General features: G+C 34.0%; 1 protein-coding gene across 2 annotated transcripts in view; it reads left to right on the plus strand.

Moving 5' to 3' along the window:
• The first annotated feature begins 531 nt into the window (after positions 1 to 531).
• LOC148616406 (uncharacterized) overlaps positions 532 to 20,375 on the plus strand; it is a 28,216-nt gene continuing 8,372 nt past the window's right edge. For both annotated transcript variants that reach the window (XM_088583417.1, XM_088583418.1), the window contains exons 1-12: positions 532 to 559; positions 3,698 to 3,835; positions 5,096 to 5,203; positions 7,411 to 7,473; positions 8,200 to 8,314; positions 8,507 to 8,718; positions 14,550 to 14,664; positions 15,392 to 15,483; positions 15,742 to 15,882; positions 16,722 to 16,836; positions 17,564 to 17,655; positions 17,917 to 18,057. In XM_088583417.1, coding sequence (XP_088439543.1) covers positions 541 to 559; positions 3,698 to 3,835; positions 5,096 to 5,203; positions 7,411 to 7,473; positions 8,200 to 8,314; positions 8,507 to 8,718; positions 14,550 to 14,664; positions 15,392 to 15,483; positions 15,742 to 15,882; positions 16,722 to 16,836; positions 17,564 to 17,655; positions 17,917 to 18,057 — 1,351 coding nt within the window. In that variant the 5' untranslated portion in view covers positions 532 to 540. The remainder of the gene's footprint in view (positions 560 to 3,697; positions 3,836 to 5,095; positions 5,204 to 7,410; positions 7,474 to 8,199; positions 8,315 to 8,506; positions 8,719 to 14,549; positions 14,665 to 15,391; positions 15,484 to 15,741; positions 15,883 to 16,721; positions 16,837 to 17,563; positions 17,656 to 17,916; positions 18,058 to 20,375) is intronic.

The following is a 20,375-nucleotide window of genomic DNA, read 5'->3' on the forward strand; positions in this document are numbered from 1 at the left end:
AAATTCAACACAATAGTGATGCTTCCTTATTCGAATTCAACAACGAGTAATTTATCATCAAAAGCTGTAAGGAAAAAATTGTCGTTATTGTTTACCTCTGTCTATCTTCGAATTAAATAAAAAACCTTACTGATCGGCACATTTTTATTCAACAATTATAAAATTGTTCTAAAATTGCTTTTTTTTAATGAAATGTAATTTATATTTTCTTGAAAATTACGGCTGCAAATAAATAGAAGGTTTCGTGGAAAATCACATGCCCTTTCAACAAAAAAGGTGGAATAAGTGAATAAAATAAGATAAAATATATATAAAAATGAAATAAATAAAACAAACGCGTTTGAATCTTTTTTTTAAACTTTAAGATAAGGTTAATATATAATACCACAAATGAACTATGTTCCAATCAGTATGTTCATTGTAGATTGCTTTGTGGCTCAATTTATTACTACTTACAAAACACACACACACACACACACACACCATCTCTATCTTATACTTATTTATGCTTTTTTTTCCGTTATAGTACACGAGAGAATCATGCTAGATACTGGAAGAGGTAAGTTTGTCTACACATGTATACATAGATATAAAGTACAACAAAATAAAATTGATCCACTTGCAAAACCAAAATCAAATGGTCAATTTTTTCTAAAGGTTAAAATGTATATTTCAAAATGTCAAATTTACCAATGAAAGCCTTTAAAACTGAAGTACCGGTAGTTGACTTTTTCCATATCCGTATTTGTATACACTGTTTTGTGATTTTTTGCAATAGCAATGATTTTATAATTGACAAGTAAGGTGTGTGTTTGTGTAAGTACTTTCATCATTATTGAAAATATCTGAATGAATAAAAGGTTTAAGAATTACAAAAAAGAGATTTTGAAGTGCCTGGTAATCTTTGTTCAGAAAAAAATACAAAATGACGCTTTACAAAATCCTTTGATCTCAGTTGTCGCTATATAGATGACGTATTATCTTTGAACAATCCTAGTTTCGTGGATTTGATATATCGCATCTACCCGAAAGCACTTGACATAAAGGATACTACAGATACTGTATTATCCATCAGTGACATTTTAAAGTCAGCCTCGTATCCTGACCTACACTTAGATATCGATAGTAAAGGAAAACTATCGACAAACGTATGACTTTTCATCCAGATTTGTCAACTTTCCTTTCATCTGTTGCAACATCCCTTTAGCAAGTGCGTGTGGAGCTTTCATATCACAACTCTTACATTATACAAGAGCTTGCTTGCCGTATCTAAGCAGACTTTTTGTATCGAAATATACTTCAAAAACAATTAGGCATCTGGAACAGGGTTATGTTGCTACAAGTCAGCACTACAGAAGTTTTATGGTCGTCATCATGAACTGGAGGATCTTTACGGTGTATCCATCTGCACAATGAAAACTGATTTGTTCAACGTGTCATAGTTTTCCTTTCATCTTTCGTCCACCCCGGACTTGACTATTTATGAGCAACTCGACTGGTGTTTCTAGAAAAGCAGAGGACGCTTACCCTACCGGTCCACCTGGTCCATGCTTTCAGGTTTTAGTAGAGTCCGTTTTGTTTGTTTGTTTGTTGGGGTTTAACGCCCGAGCAGCAATATTTCAGCTATACTCAAGCGAAGAACATGAAGTGGATGATAAAATGACCATGAAATGATGATGAAATGAAAAAAGGGATGGGACACAAGGATAATGAGAATAACAAATTTTGATTGCCACTGGAAATGGAGAGAGGTTGGTAGGGTCGGGCAATTTAGCCTCCTGTGGCGGAGCCCTATGGTTCCTACTCCGGGAGAATACCACAGTAGGGGTCTTTAACGTGCAAGGAATGTGGCATCTTTCTCAACACGGTGCACCACTATGGTTTGCGGTCAGGTTTTCCGTATAATAGCCTGACAACCCCAGCATGTAACACACCAGGGGTACCCCATTCCACCGCCTGAGGCACACAACCCAGTTGCTCTGTGGGCAGAGCGCCCTAGCCCCCAGCTAAGATTCCGAGCACTATCTAGTCGCCTTTTACGACAAGCTTAGCGCTGCTGCAGGCCTATTCTTTAGACATCCGGACCTGCACGGGGCAGTTGAGTCCGAGTTGCTCACTTACGTTTGTTAGTTTGTATGTATTATTTTAGTTACATTGTGTTATTTGTTGTAATTGTCTGTTTTCCATGTCTGGTCTTTGTCCCTGGATTGCATTCTTTTTGATTTCCGCTAGTCTAGTATCTTGGTTCCTTGATTACTTGTACATTTTAATCTAATCAAATGGTCTTGAAAGTGTTTAAAAAATAAAAAAAAACATCAGCTGTCTAGTTTAACCATACCAAGGCCGCTTTGCACGGTTTCTCATCTTATTAAATGCAAGAACAGTCATGTTTACTCCAATAGTATCTTGAGAACATATTATTCACTAGCCATCTGTGGCATTTTTAAGTAACAACAACACATCTAATTACGTTAATGAAAATCTCCTATTTTTGAGTCAAGACAAAAATGTCTTTATAATATGTATATTTTCTTCATACATTTGTATCAGTTTATAAACAAAAATCATACATATAAAAACTCACTAAATTCACTTTTATTTCTAACACAAAAACAGTTACACACTAACCAACCAGTCTTAGTTTTGTTTTCATTAGGGTTTTGCACTTTTGAGACAAAATATATAAATTCTATGAAATGGGCACTACTCAAGAGTACCTATTTTATTTGGTTGATTTAGTAGGGGAATAAATGTATAGTATGGTTTTCAATACAAAACGGGTCTGGATACAGAAAGGACCTTAGTTACGTGAAATCTTGCATCTGAGAACCGAAAAGGCATCGTTCGTTGACGGACTCGTATACTAGAAAGTCCTTGGTAAGGATATAAGTCCGACTCGCTCAAATATTTGATAGTCTTTTGTAAGTATCTAAAATTTGGATGTAGTTCCTCGGAGAGGATCTTCAAATTTGAAGTACAGGTCTACTCGATAGTCCTCGGTAAGGATCCCAAGATTTGTCATACACGTACATGTATATACGATAGTCCTCGGCAAAGCTATTTGGATTAGTCGAATACCCTCAAACTCCACGCAGCGGCAGACATTCGTTCTGTCCCTTACTAATCGCTATAGACAGGCTTTTCGAAATTCTCGAACACTTTTCAAATAAATCGTCATATGACGATGTATGACCATCGGATGACGTCGCGTAAAATTATTCACTTTTTCCCGATTTTTCAAGTTTCTTGCATTTTCTAATAGGCTGAAGCACCTATAGTGAATTTTTTAAAGTCAGACGCTGTTTCGGAGCTTGGTTTACCCTAAATTCCTTCGCAAGGGTCAATATTTGACGTACTGACATAATCGATAGTCCTAGGCAATTTTCGCTAAATTTTACGCAACGATATACTGGCATCTAGAGTGAATTTCGAACGTAAGGATTACCCTAAAGTCCCAAGCAATAGTCAACATTTGACGTACTGATATACCCGATAGTCTTTGGCAGTATTTTCTAAATTTTACGCACAGATATAACAGATAATCATTGACAAGGATCTCTGTGTTTGGCGTGAATGTGTACTCGATAGTCCTCAAGGAGGATCTAAATATATGACGTACATGCATTCTTTGATAGCCCTCTTAAAATGATATCGATGTAAATTTGAGTAATTGATATTTACTGTGTTCTTTACCAAGGCCAATTGACTACAACAGCTCCATCTAGTGACTGTGTTGATAAGATTTCTAATTGTAAACACCATACACCAAGTGTCTGCACTGGAATGTTTTCTGAATGGGCCAAGTACCACTGTCCTAATTACTGTAATGTGTGTGGTATGTATAAGTAAAATATGTATATAAATTCCAATAAATAACATAAAAAGTGTACTCAATTAACATGAAATGGATATACAGGTGAAGTGAAGAGCCGCGGGAAAATGAGATGCTCTGTCGAACATGTTCACCAGTTCGAGTCCGACTTGTATATCATAGTTTTAGTCAATTCATTCAAGTTTATTATCTTTATACAGCAACTTTTTAAATAGAAAATAAATTTGAGTAAATTTTAATCATCGTAATCGAGTTCTCTCAACATTCATTTCAGGCTTTAGCTAACAGCATGGCGAATGTTGGGTAGGAATAGCACTTTAAGAACTCCCATCCTTTGTGAATACTGAAATGTTTTGTTTTCCATATTTATTTTATCAAATACATTTTTGCTACACCATTGTTTAGTTGATTGAATTAGAAACTAAAGGAATTTGTTTCAAAAGCTAATTAAAACGTTCGGTGTTCACTTCTTCACCATACCCCAAATTCCGAAAATATAACTTGCTGCATTCTTCATTAATTGTTGCAAGTAAAACAATAAAGAATGATTCAACATTCATGCCCATCTCCCACTCCGTTTGGCTTATACTACATAACATCAATTCTTGAATAATGTATATGGAGTTTACATAAAATAATATATTTCAGTCATGATTTATCAGTCGGTTTCAATCGTGTTATAAATATTCTTATCACAACGAAGTATTGAGCTTCTAATGTTAGTTTTCCTTGTATCAGTTTACATATACAACAATAGTTATAGGTATGTTGAAAACGACGATCGAAGGGGTATAATTTAAACAATCCGGACAATTATCATCAGCGTCTTAATATTTCCAGGGGTGCCAGAACCGGAACACTTGTTTAACAGTTGTTAAATAGTGTTATTTAAATGAAATCATAGAAAATTTGTGAAGAAGCATTATGAAAAATTTGGAAAGAAATCCATATAAATCCTCTTTTTATCTCACAGCTTCTGGTGGACTTCAGAAGTCCCAAGTCCTTTATCAATATGCTTCGATTTTTAATAATTAAGGCCTTGCGTCGTGAATATTGTCTTTTACTCGTTTTTCACCTGACCTTGTTATGGCCTTGTAACCAGTGACTGAATTCATCTCATAATATATATTATCGCCTTGTGATCGTTCATTCTTAGCTGTGTTGTTGTACTTAGTTAACTCAGATGTTATGATAAGTAATGTCTTAGAAGTTGTAACAGTCTCAAGTTTAGGATATTCGACTTTAATTTTTTTCTGTCATTAGGACTGTGTGTTGATAAAATTCCTAATTGTAAAGACCATACACCCAGTGTCTGTACGCAGTTTTCTGAATGGGCCCAGCACCACTGCCCTAAGTTCTGTAATGTTTGTGGTAAGTATAAATAATAAGAAATAATTGTCAAAGATTTTTCATATATGTGTACATCTAAAAAAATGGATTGATTGATTGATTGTTTGGATTAAACGCCCGAGCAACAAAATTTCAGCTATATTCTGGCGATGAACATGAAAGGGATTACAAAATGAACATGAAATGATGATAATGATGAAATGAAAAACGGAATGGGACACAAGGACAACAGGGCCGATTAATTTTGATTACCACAAGATAAAAGGGAGGGATGGATAGGATCGGGCAATTTAGCCTCCGGTAGCGGAGCTCAAGGTTCCTACTCCTATCAAATACCACAGCCGGGTTCTTTAACGTGCGAGGAACGTGGCATCTTTCCCAACACGGTGCACCACTATGTTTTTCGGTCAGGTTTTCCGTATTATATCCTGACAACCTCAGCATGTAAAACGCCAGGGGTAACCCATTCCACCACCCTGTGCAGAGCGCCTAGCCCCCGGCCAGGTTTCTGCGCACCTTTTAGTCGCTTTTTACGACAAGCTTAGCGCTGCTACAGGCACCCGGACCTGCATCATTATATTTCCTTATTCGAATTTAACACCGAGCAGAGAAGAACAAAATCCGATCCATATAAAAAATAAATTATTTTTTTTAATTTTTTATTTGATTTTGATTTGATTATGTTTTTAAATTACGTTCAGCTTTGTCTAGGCTCTAGAATGTTTAGATAAAGGAAGATAGAAATAGTTATATTATATATAGATGAAAATGCTTCCAATGGTGTACCTTTTCGTTTCCATATTTTTGAATACCTGAACTCTCCAAGATAGTTAAAGAGAAGATAATATGTTATAACAAGATAACATACAAGCCTTGAATAATTCAGCATTTGTTTCAAAGATATATTTTTGTCATCCATAAATTGTCATAAATATACTTCATTAATTATATAGTACTGTCGACTAAATTGATAAAAAGAACGAATCGATATATTTTATCTAAGTATTTAGGAATGTTAAAGGATATGGCTACACATATTAAGATAGAATATGTGTACCTTTGATATCCAATAAAATCAGAGAGAATAAATATAGAGAATGAAATCAATAAAACAAACACATATGAATCTTATTTAACTTTAAAGTTTAATATGTAATACCACAAATGAAGTATGTTCCAATCAGCATGTACATTGTAGGTTGCTTTTTTGGCTCGTTTTATTACTACTGAAACCACACACACACACACACACACACGCACGCACGCACGCACGCACACACACACACACACACACACACACACTCTTTATCTTATACTGTTATTTATGCTTTCATCTCAGATAAGGGCACATTGTATTTTTTTGGCTCATTTAAAGCTGCATTAGCTTTTATTGTCGTCATTTTTTGTCTCTGTTGAAATATACCTTAACTTTAAATTATTTCTACTAAATTGTACTATTCCTGTATAATTTCATTTGATATCCACAAATAAAATGCATTAAATGCGTGAAATAGGTTTCTATATTTTTATTGTCTTGCAAGACAAAAAATCGACCTAGATTAATTCGTATGCATGTGACTTCTGGTGACCTTAATCCGCGCATGTGCTGTAAGGGTCACTTCTTTAATAACAAATCTGATTGCAAAGCAAAAGTGGTTATTCAACAGCGAAGAAGAACGATGAACTCAAGCCGTGAAAAGAAAGTTTGAATATAACGCAAGGATCCTTTTAAAATTTACGTATTGTGATACGATATGGCTCAAATATGGTCATTATTTATTTGCATATTAATCAAGAAATAGATGAAATGAAATTTAAACAAGACACGTGCTTACCTGTGTATCCTTTATTGTTATTTTTACCTAGGTTAAAGTATTTTTAACCAGGCTAATGTCCTCTCGGCAGTCTTCGGAAGTAATGGTGAAAAATAATTAGATCGAAGCTATCGATCTTCTCAGATTAAAAAGGCGTTGTTTTCACAATATTATGTAGGAGGTTATGTCGACATTTATTGTTCAATTGCATTACTACAAACTTATTTCATTGAATCAGCAAAGTTCAGTAGAATCAAAACTGAACAAATTTGACAGCTAATGCAGCTTTAATCACTACGTGCAATACAGCAATGTAAAGACACACACACAAACACACACACATACAAATAAACCATATTTACCTGTATTTAATCTTTTCTTATACTTTTATTTATGCTTTTTTTTCTTCTTAAGTACAAAAGGGGAACATGTCAGGAACAGGTACTATTGTTGGAACTACATCAGCCGTGGTATCTGGTAAGTGTGTGTATACATGTATATAGAGATCTAAAGTACAATAAAACAAAATTGCGTATATAGCAAAACCAAAATAAAATGGTCAAAATTATTTCAAGGCTTGAATGAAGGACTTGCATTTCAAAATGTCCAATTTCCCATATACGGCTATATAAAGTTGAAGTACCGGTAGTTGATTTTATCCCAATTCGTGGTATGTTTTGCACTGTCTTGTGACTGTTTGCAATAGCAGTGATTTTTCAATTGACAAATGTGGATCTGTGTTCTTACATGCCATGTAATTTTGCGATGTCTATGCACCGCTTCTACGGTATGCTATAATCGGACAAGAAAGAAAAAAAATATTTTGAAAATGTTGCATCAGGAAATTGACGAATTAAAGCATAGAAAGAATTTATTGTCAGATAAAATGTTTTGGTAGATGTTGTTTTTTTTTATATGACTTGCTGGAATTTGGTTTGGTACACACTTATCACTGCATCATATACATACGATAATTAAAGCACTGGGGATGCCTGTCTTGTTTTGTTTGATATATAATAGATAGTGAAATGCTTATATAACTATCATTTTGTACGACTTATTCTACTCGATGAAAATCGTCATATTTTATACGAACAGTCACATAATGCTGATATTTCACATATCTGGACTGCTGTTTGAAATGACTATATGTAATATTACGACGATTTATTTGCTCTTCAGTGATTTATTTTTTTCCTTCAGACTACTGTGTATATAAAGGATCATACTATCGACAAGGTGAAAGCTGGTACGATGGTTGTAACTTGACATGTAGATGTGAGGATGCTCCTAACCACTACTATCAGTGTTCAGACAGGTAAAAAGTTAAATATTGATTTATTATGTCAATTGCAATAATCAAATATTTTAAAACGAAAGCCAACTTCTATATCATAAATTTCCTTTGCAAATCAATGATTAATATTTGTAACTTATCAGTAATTAGTACGTAGAACAACTTGACTAGAAATTCTTTCGCTTTCATCATACACCATTTAATTGATTACAGATGTGGAAAATACGACAATATTCCGCTTGATTGTCAGTTTGTTCATGATCAAAAAGACCCCACATGTTGTCGTGTTGCACAGTGTAGTGTCAGGAGTGTCACAGATACAAGTGTTTTTTATATAACTGGATTCTTTGGACATTTTACTGGATATGGAAGATCAGGACTTTTTAAAAGAAATATATCACAAATCGCACATACATGGTATTCAAGTACGTTTGTAAGATAGTGCTTTAAGGGTCTCACTGTTATGTTTTAAAGCGATCTTTGTTTACATAATCATAAAAGATATAAATAAAGCCCATCTAGATTGATCATTTAGAACTTACCGCGTTACTTAGTGGTTATTGACTTTGTGAGACCCAAACAGAAAAATCAAGAGATCGCATTTGTCCTCTGAATTCTCATTGTTTTAAAATACATAAATACCTTGTAACGATATATATATACACAGCGTTTAAGTGATTTCGACGTTTTGTGATTTAGCCTATGCCTATGATGACCAGAGTTCAATGTTTGCGCTCAAACTACCTTTCAACTGTACACATCATATTTGGGTTGCCTTTCTGACTGTCACTATTATTGTTTTCATTTTTTTTGCTTTGAATAATAGTTTAGACATTATTTTTTTTCATATTTTTTTTATATCTTGGAAAAAACAAGTACCAAAATTGAAATGAAAAGTGCTGTGAAGCCATCTTTGGTGATTAGAACGTGTGAAAGATTCGGCTTGGAAAGCCTAATACATTTCTACACAGCCAATAATTTACAAATTATTATTGAAGGAATATTGTTAGAGAGAGAGAGAGAGAGAGAGAGAGAGAGAGAGAGAGAGAGAGATGCATTGCACTGCCTTTTTCTCTTATCTCCTTTTCGGAAAATTTAGATCGAAATAAAAAAAAAAGCTATAAGTAAAAAAAAGAACAAGTCAAATACACAGTGAATAGATTATTATGGCGGTCACGTTGATGACTCCCGTTAAAAACGAATAATCCTGAATGTATCGAATTGATATATTACGTTACGTATTGTATCGCTGTTACAGGGTAGACTGCCCAGAGCGATATGGGGATTATTCTGCACATTTACCAAGGAACACAAATGTAAAATCCAAACAGTAATTTCTACATCAGTTTAAGACACATACAGTTATCAGTAAGGTGATTTTGATAATGTCTCTCACGGCTGGGTCTCTCGCAACGTTCTACATGTACGTCTTGTGGGATAATTGCAGAGTTTTTTGTCTGATACATGGTGTGATTCAAAACTGACCGAAGTTTTAGAAACATTATCAGAGTATTTTTCCCCGATAGAATACGGTTCTTAAGGTTTCATATCCTGTTTTGGACATTCGTCTTCATCAGAAGATTCCAAATAATTCACTTGACCTTATACATCTGTGTTCGTCGATTAATCCTTGCTTAATTTTGAAGCAATTACTTTCTCTAACCTGATTTGAACGTTCCTTAATTGCAAATCAACAAATTTCATAGAATTGCATCAAGAATAGTGTCGGTCAAATATGACAAATTAACGATCATGGACACAAGCTTTATTGCGGTCGCTATTTAGATACACTAAGTCACCAACATCTCGGGTATGTAGCTTCGGGCTATTCCCGTTTAAATATTTTGACTTTCGTGATGTGGGTGATTTTTATACGAGTCTCACATTGAAGTTCGATCTGTCTGAAACAGGTATTTGAGTGCGTGTGAACTGGTCACGTTGGAACCACATTTCTCTAGCAAAACAGACTTCTGTTTCAAATTTGGGAGTTCATTTGAGCGACGGCTACTGAGAGCTGAACCGTAAAAATACAGATTTTGCGGACGGGTCACAACATCTCATCCTCTTATTTCCTAATGGCTCTTTCTGCCACGGGATTTTTATTAACGTTTTTGGAATCCCAAATCGTGTTATATACAGTTGCTCATAATCCCTGTTGTTTCGCTTAACCATCGGTTACTATCTATAGCTGATCGTCAGGTTTGGATATCGTAATTGGAATGTTTGATGCTTAAGCATTTTGAGCTTTCTTGAATGAATTTACAAGTCCATCGGTCCAATTTATACGGTCTTTAGGCTGACAAATGGCCAATGCGTCGGCGAGGGGAGCAACTGGCTATGTGCTTTCTTGGATGACTTGTGAAAGTACCTTTTTACGTTTCAATGAATGATTTTAAAACCAGTGGCAGTTATTTTTGTGGGCAGATAGATAACACAGGAATTGTATAGGGGTTTGCTTGCAATGGTCCTAACTTCAAACCTAACACAGTTGCCTTTTATGTGCGTTAATTTTTTTTTGAGGTTGATAAGTTCAAGTTACATATTTGTAACGCCTTCAAATCTTTAATCCAAATGTTCAACTGAATGTCCGGAATGTCTCCTGATATATATAGAAGATCATCGGAAATTTTAGCAACAACACCTTCGTCAACTAAGTCACCAAGAACGCGGCACATCAATTCTTTTCAGTTTCAGGACCTGACATACCCATAAAGGATCGGGCGTACATGTACACTCGTACACACATATTCCTCGGAAAAGAGTTACAACACCACAATATTTCATGACATTGAGTGACAAATGAATCTGAACAAACGATTTTGTCAGTAGTAATAATGAATAGTGCTTTTTTTCACAAAGTAGAATCTACGTCAAGCATCAGTGGTGGTAGTTGTTTCCTGTATCGGCCCGCATTTGCGAGTGCTGTGACCAATCAAAAACTTCCATATGGTTCATTGACTAGGAAAGAGGGGTTTATGTACTCTACGGCAACGCCAATAGTAGGGCTTTTAAAAACTCCAAGTAGTTCGAATTTATTGGCAATTTTTTGTTGTAATTCAGCAAGTTGGTTTCATGAGTATTGCGGTATTCGCTCATTTCGTTTACGGGGTTGGACAGGACCCATCGTAGCGATTTAGTTTGATAGATCAGAGTGTGTAACTGCATGTTCAGTTTTTTGCCTTTCGAGTATGGGTGTGGAATAATTAAAACTACTTTCGGGTATGTAAGTACGGAGAATTGTATGTGCAGTGATTCAGATAGAAGATAGGGATACGATTGTTTTCAGTAACGCTGGAAACTTCGCTGGATGAAAGCCTCTAACTTGTCTTTTTAGCAAAGTCCGAGTCGATGTCAGATTCAATGCCTAATAATACATCAAATGTCATGCCAGCTAGAGCCAGCCTCGAGAAATTCGCCTGGCCAAATAGTAGTGCAACTCTGAGCACATGTGTACGTCTGACGAAATGTCGTTAGGATCCGACATTCGATGACCCATAAGTAAAGAAATTGTAGGCGTCAAAGTATAAATGTGTCATTTTTCTCCATTAAAGGAATTTCAGTTAAAATATATACGTCGATAGATTCAACTACAAGATCTTCAAGATGTTTAAATATGGCCGTAACAAGTCACTGCTGACTGAAATAATGACTGTAGTGACCATGTACAGTCAAAATATAACTGATGAAAACAAATAATGGCTACTTAAACGCTCATTTCTTTTCACTTAGTCATATTTTGACCATATCAACACTTTCAATGTTTTCAATACTTTATTTAAAAGATCAAAGTAAATTTAGTGTTAAGTAGGACACAAAAGTGTAACACAACGTTTTTGTGCATTGAGGTGGACACATTTCGTCTACCACAACGTACGTAAGTGTTGACGTAGACATTTTTTGTCTAACTCAACCTAAAAAGGCGTTGATGTCGATTGTTTTTGACTAACTCAACCTGAAAAGTGCTAGCATGGCCTACACATTTCTTTATAAACATTTTATTTGGTTTACATTGACACAAAATGACTGATGCAACATATTTTACCGTTGACAAAATGTGTTTTTATAGAAAGATAAGGCGTTGATTGAGACATTTGGTGTATGCATCAGTCAAAAACGATCATAGATGGTCATGTCAGTCATTATTTTGTCTAATAGTGAGTAAAATTTATGCGTGCCTCTCCTACTACCTTTTATGGTATAGATCCGCCGGCTTCATAAAGCAGATTGTGAACTGTTTGTAATGTTAATGCCTAAGCTTTTTGCGGGAGTAGCCTGGATCATATTTCCTGTTGCACTGTCAGTAGTTAATAGTGTATTCGAAATGCGAGTAGAAAACATCAATGTAATATGATTGAAGAATATGCACACAGTTTACAATTGTTGAGAAACTGTGATTCGTGTGCATGTCATCGTCCAACTATTCCTCATGATCAGAACTGTCGATCAGTCCAAGTATTTGCCTACCCCTTAACAATGAATTTACAGTAACTAGATGGTAGTGAAGATCATTTGCTAAGGAAGTGGCGATCGGGTCTTCCAGCTTTTTTCATAACGGACAGGTTCTTGATCAGCAAGTTTTAACTTGTCCTTATTTACAAATTAAGACTTTGTTTCATAAAATTCGTCGTTGCGACTCTCATAAGTTTGGCGTCTTCTGATGTCTTTACCTCTTATAAGAGTGAATCAAATGCTTGTAAAATTTCCATTTTGATTGTCACTATTCAGTGCCGGAGAGTTTTTTTTTCACGAGTTAAGGTTAGCCACTCTTATTTACTGTAACGTATTTTTTTTGCAGTGTTAAATTCTCGATCTTTTTTCGCGATTGACAGAAAACCGCGAGAAAAATGTACCAGCGAAATAGGTTTTTAACGCTATAAACTCCAACCATTTTTTGAAACCGCAAGTATAAGTAACCGCGAAAATTATACTTTTACAGTAATCTAAACAATGTAAGAACAATAACGTTTTAAATAGAGGGAGTTAGCTCCCCTTCTTCATGAATCGCAGCCCGAAATGAGATATACCAGAACTAAGGCGGAGCAGGTTGTCTTCAACAAACGCCACGAGTCTCTGATACAAGGCGTCGAGCCTCTCTTAGAAGATCCTATAATAAAGAAATGTCTATGAAGTGGGCACAATTTAAAGAAAACAGTAGTGAAGTCAGTTTCAGCCAAATGTTTTTAACTGATGTGATGGTTTTCAGAATAGTGTTTCTTGAAACAACAGGGCAGAAATTGGCAACTTGCCCTAACATAAGTTGAAAAATACCAACTTTTTGCTGACTAGTACGTCTTGATACCCTTGGCACCTGGTCATCATCATCTACAAACCCACAGTTGGGGGAGGCTCTAAATTTCTTCTCCTAGGAATAGGACAAAGTTTGGGTCTTGTGATGAATTTTATATTTGGTTTCACGTACGATTTTCGAAAGTATTAACCGTTTCTAATTTAGTAAGGCAGCATAGCGTAGGTGCTGTCTGCATAGCCATGGTAAACAAAACATAATAATACTGACGTGTATACATTAATCCCACTAATTGTTTCAACCGTTGAGACTTGTATGCATCTGTGTTGCAGGACTAGTTATTCAAAGGTGAAACTCATTCGAAGGCTTTAGGATATTGCCAGACATTCATTATAATTTATCTTATTGCGTGTATGACTGACCTTTTGCATAATGTCATAGCTGATTTTGGTATTTTACAATCAGTGTTAGTATTTAGCAATTCTTAAACAATACATGTACCAAAACCTTCCCCATTAAGGACAATGGTAAATAAAATATAAGAATAACTTTAAAGGTGGTATTTATCTGCGTTTTGAGTATAATTTCAAACTCATTCATAGAATTCTGCAATTGAAGATTGTTAAGCCTTTCTTCTTTATCTATGACTTAATGTGATGTATGAAATTTCATTACATTTATAAAACAGTGATTGGAATTATATTAATGTATCTGTGAGTGTACTGTTAAGATATAATGTTCTATATGTTAAAAATGTAACCTATGAAAATAAAAGTATTCATATGATTCTTAGGGATGGCTGACATCTCAGTTAAAATTGTAAAGATTGTTTAGTTTTTCTGTATTAATTTCTTACTAGTGCATGATTAAACATGAACGATGAAATACCATTCATAAGACCTTTTTCAAAAAGGTAAGGATATAATTTTAATGGACTTGTTATGAATATAAATGATAAAAAACATATCATTTTTGTATTCTAAACTACAACATTATATTCCCTTTTCGCAGGTTCTTGTATCTATAAGGGCAGCGTTTATCAACAAGGTGATACCTGGCATGATGGATGTGATTATGATTGTGAATGTATTGACGCTAAGTCAGGACAATACAGGTGTTCAGACAGGTAATTGCAACCAGAAAATACATGCTTGTCTAGGTTTTCACACAGGTTAAGTTCGCCAGATAATACAGATGAGCAGACATGTAAAGCTAAGCAGATGATACAGGTGTTCATACAGGTTATGTTTGCCGGATAGTGCAGGTGTCTAGACAGGTAATGTTTCGCCAGATAATACAGGTGAGCAAACAAGCAATGTCAAGCATATAATACAGTTGAGTAGACAGGTTATGTCAAACAGAATATGTAAGTGATTAAACAGGTAATTCTACCCAGATAATACAGATGAGCAAACAGGTTATGTCAACGAGATATTACAGATGAGCAATCAGGTAATGTCAACTTGATTATACTTTTGACAACAATATGATTGAGTTTGCTTTATTTTTTTTATTCTAGTAGTTCCCCTTTTCTAAAAAGATAGTGATGTTCTGTTCCGCCACTTTATTTTGTACCGAACGACAAGTGTGCCATATGAAAGAGTAATCAAGGGACCAAAATTCTGAAAATCGACGTTAGGATTGCATTTACCCCGGAATATATAAAAATGAGCGAGAAACGGAGTAAAATGCAATAATTTCAGGATATTTTTAACGAATTTAAATAGAAGACAAACTACAATAAAATAATAGTAAATTTAACGCAATCATTTTTATTGGTAGTGTTTCATTGAATAAAAATTATGCTACGGCAGTATTATGATTACTTGTAACAATGAATTTTGTCAAAATAGATGCCAACGATACGGTTCTCTGCCCTCACATTGTCGCTTGGTAAATGATGTTAATGATCAGTGCTGTAAGAAAGCAGAGTGTGACAGTTTTGGTGAGCATTTGCTATTTTAGTACATGCTGCTTTATTTTGTGACACTTTTGAGGAAAAACCTATTTGTTTTTATTTGTAGATACTAATTATAATGCATTTTTTTATAACTAAATACCATTAGATGACGAATCTTAGGTTCATAGGAGTAGTTCTCATTCTAATGAAGATAAACTTGCATTTTAGAAGATTAAACATATTTTAAAAGATTTATAACATCATAAACGATTTTACCTTGAAATTTTATCGATCTGTATATAGGATTCGTACATGTAACAACCCCTGCACTAGGTGTTTGTGCCGATCAGATTCCAAACTGTAAGGATTACACCAGTAGTGTCTGTTCTGGACAGTATGCTACCTGGGCTCAATACAACTGTCCTAGATTCTGCAATATGTGTGGTAAGTAAAGTTATAAGTATTAACCGTTTCTAATTTAGTAAGGCAGCATAGCGTAGGTGCTGTCTGCATAGCCATAGTAAACAAAACATAATAATACTGACGTGTATACATTAATCCCACTAATTGTTTCAACCGTTGAGACTTGTATGCATCTGTGTTGCAGGACTAGTTATTCAAAGGTGAAACTCATTCGAAGGCTTTAGGATATTGCCAGATATTCATTATAATTTATCTTATTGCGTGTATGACTGACCTTTTGCATAATGTCATAGCTGATTTTGGTATTTTACAATCAGTGTTAGTATTTAGCAATTTGTAAACAATACATATACCAAAACCTTCCCCCTTAAGGAAAATGGTAAATAAAATATAAGAATAACTTTAAAGGTGGTATTTATCTGCGTTTTGAGTATAACTGCAAACTCATTCATATAATTCTGTAATTGAAGATTGTTAAACCTTTCTTCTTTATCTATGACTTAGTGTGATGTATGAAATTTCATTACATTTATAAAACAGTGATTGGAATTATATTAATGTATCTGTGAGTGTACTGTTAAGATATAATGTTCTATATGTTAAAAATGTAACCTATGAAAATAAAAGTATTCATATGATTCTTAGGGATGGCTGACTGACATCTCAGTTAAAAGATTGTTTAGTTTTTCTCTATTAATTTCTTACTAGTGCATGATTAAACATGAACGATGAAATACCATTCATAAGACCTTTTTCAAAAAGGTAAGGATATAATTTTAATGGACTTGTTATGAATATAAATGATAAAAAACATATCATTTTTGTATTCTAAACTACAACATTATATTCCCTTTTCGCAGGTGCTTGTATCTATAAGGGCAGCGTTTATCAACAAGGTGATACCTGGCATGATGGATGTGATTATGATTGTGAATGTATTGATGCTAAATCAGGACAATACAGGTGTTCAGACAGGTAATTGCAACCAGAAAATACATGCTTGTCTAGGTTTTCACACAGGTTAAGTTCGCCAGATAATACAGATGAGCAGACATGTAAAGCTAAGCAGATGATACAGGTGTTCATACAGGTTATGTTTGCCGGATAGTGCAGGTGTCTAGACAGGTAATGTTCGCCAGATAATACAGGTGAGCAAACAAGCAATATCAAGCATATAATACAGTTGAGTAGACAGGTTATGTCAAACCGAAAATGTAAGTGATTAAACAGGTAATTATACCCAGATAATACAGATGAGCAAACAGGTTATGTCAACGAGATATTACAGATGAGCAATCAGGTAATGTCAACTTGATTATACTTTTGACAACAATATGATTGAGTTTGCTTTATTTTTTTTTATTATAGTAGTTCCCCTTTTCTAAAAAGATAGTGATGTTCTGTTCCGCCACTTTATTTTGTACCGAACGACAAGTGTGCCATATGAAAGAGTAATCAAGGAACCAAAATTCTGAAAATCGACGTTAGGATTGCATTTACCCCGGATTATATAAAAATGAGCGAGAAACGGAGTAAAATGCAATAATTTCAGGATATTTTTAACGAATTTAAATAGAAGACAAACTACAATAAAATAATAGTAAATTTAACGCAATCATTTTTATTGGTAGTGTTTCATTGAATAAAAATTATGCTACGGCAGTATTATGATTACATGTAACAATGAATTTTGTCAAAATAGATGCCAACGATACGATTCTCTGCCCTCAAATTGTCGCTTGGTACCTGATGTTATTGATCAGTGCTGTGAGAAACCAGAGTGTGACTGTTTTGGTGAGCATTTGCTATTTTAGTACATGCTGCTTTATTTTGTGACACCTTTGAGGAAAAACCTATTTGCTTTTATTTGTAGATACTAATTATAATGTGTTTTTTTTTTATAACTAAATACCATTAGATGACGAATCTTAAGTTCATAGAAGTAGTTCTCATTCTAATGAAGATAAACTTGCATTTTAGAAGATTAAACATATTTCAAAAGATTTATAACATCATAAACGATTTTACCTTGAAGTTTTAATGATCTGTATATAGGATTCGTACATGTAACAACCCCCGCACTAGGTGTTTGTGCCGATCAGATTCCAAACTGTAAGGATTACACCAGTAGTGTCTGTTCTGGACAGTATGCTACCTGGGCTCAGTACAACTGTCCTAGATTCTGCAATATGTGTGGTAAGTAAAGTTATTAGTTCATGTTGTTAATTGTTCCTAATAATATCAATCACTTTTTGAATCATATATATTTCATGTGAAGCTCAGTTGTTACGATTTACATGAAAATAATATTTTGATTGTAATAATAACTTTTTTAATGTTGATTTGAAGAAACAGCTCTGCATTAAACTTTTTTTTTTTTTTATTAAAATCGGAAACTTCTAAAACTGTTACCTTTTTGTCAAAAAATGTTCAAATATATTTATCTTTGCGATGATGCATTGCAAATTATTTTTCGTTTTAATTTATTTAATCTTAAACCCATTTCATTCCAAGCCTTCCAGAAACGTCAGTGTTCTTATTCTTCTGCTTGAGAAGATCTACAAAGTTATGTGTGGACATAGCTTTATAGAATATCTTCAAAACGTTTGTTTTGTATAATGAATATAATAAACTTAATTCTAAAAATTAATTTTAATTGAAATTCGACTAGAACACAAGTGTTAAAACAATTGAAAATGATGTTTTCCAACCTCAGTTAATTACGTCCTCTGTATTTCATGATAACTACACATTAATACAAATATTCCTTGAATTCAATATGGATTTTTTTCTAAATGCGTTCAAAACTTTGGTAAGTTACAATTTATCAAAATTAACGATGAATGAGCATGAGTCTTAATTACCAATGTTTCAGCATGAAAATTCCGGCGTTTTCTGATATATTCATGTATAAATATCTTACTTTAAGGCGATATAAAAATGTAGCTGCTTGGATGTTCTCTCTCTGATAGTATTGACTACACTATACCTCGATTTTGGCAGAACTAAAAGGCTCTAAATTCTGTAAACGGTTTGGAATGTATTAAGTCTCTGTAAACTATTTATACGTTAATCACCGTAGTTTTCATCTGAATTTTCCTACAATTTTTTCTTTCATTATTTTACCTATATTTTAGAACTCTATCTATAGTACCACAGGAAAACAGGGAGCGTTTGTTAGTGTTAATCAAATTTTTCTGCTACCATCTGACAAAGCGTGTGAATAATTATCTTAATCCTGTAAAAATGTACAATTCACTATCGTTTTTATTTGTAAATGGACAAATACTCATTGTATTAGTTTGGTAATATGATCTATGTTTTTTGAATGGAACACATTTCACATTTATATCATATATCAGCCCTATTCCCATTCTCATTCTGTATAAAATCCAAATTGCATTTCTTTTTTTCCAAATGTTTACATTATTAATTACAGTGTTAGTTTATTAAATATTTCAACATTTTAACTGCTATTTTAATTAAATTACTAAAATACTTCAAAACTATTTCCCTTCATTCTCCAATATGGTTTGTAAGTCTCATTCTGGTTTCAGTTTCCCTTCCGGAATTTCTGATGTTGAACGTATTGAAATCCGAAGACCGATCTGCATTTTACTGTTTACTTCCGGGAAATCCAAACGCTGCAATTACAATGCAAAATTTTCTGTTTTATGCTTTTCTAAACATTTTTATCATATAGATCTAGATATTTGTCATTTTTTATCAGTATGTATACACAAAAAAAAATTTTGCTTTTAATATTGAACCCATTGATGTGTTGATGAAGAATCTCCATGCATTTGAATGGTAGACGAGGACCCATTCTAATAAAATCACGGAGTCAAGTGACGAGACTTACATACCCGATATCAAAATACACTACCTCTATCCCTAATCCTTATTCCTCATTCCCCAATATACCATAGAATGGGAAAGAGTAATCAAGGGAACCAAGGTTTTAGCAGTAATCAAAAGAATGTAATCCAGGGACAAAGGACACGAAGTAACTGAAATCATACATACAAAGTAACAAAAGCAAATGATTAACTCGAACTCCACTAAAAACTTGGAGCATGAACCAGGTGCACCGGTTTTAACTGCTTATCGAGGGTTTATATAAATTAGTACTTTGCTGATCAAATATACCATTTAAGTAATAAGCGAGTTTAGCAAGTGATTACCAAGTCTACAAATCAATGGAAATACCACTATTTCCTCCGACCATGAAGCTTTTATAAACGATCAACAAAAGACAGTTCTTTCCTACGACTTTTGATATCTATTTTCTTTCATATATCTTTTGTTACTTTGTATGTATGATTTTAGTTACTTCATGTTCTTTGTTATGTATGTTTGTTTTCCATGTCTGGTCTTTGTCCCTTTATTACATTCTTTTGAGTACCGCTAAAACTTGGTGCCGATTATTATTATTCTACGCTGTTTTCGAAGAGTTAAACATCAATCGTTTGACAGAAACCAAAGTAAAAACGTATGTCTTCTGCCCTTTGATA

This window comes from Perna viridis, chromosome 5, assembly GCF_037379345.1.
Source record: "Perna viridis isolate PV_CMFRI_1.1 ecotype Kerala chromosome 5, ASM3737934v1, whole genome shotgun sequence".
Classification (NCBI taxonomy): Eukaryota; Metazoa; Mollusca; class Bivalvia; order Mytilida; family Mytilidae; genus Perna; species Perna viridis.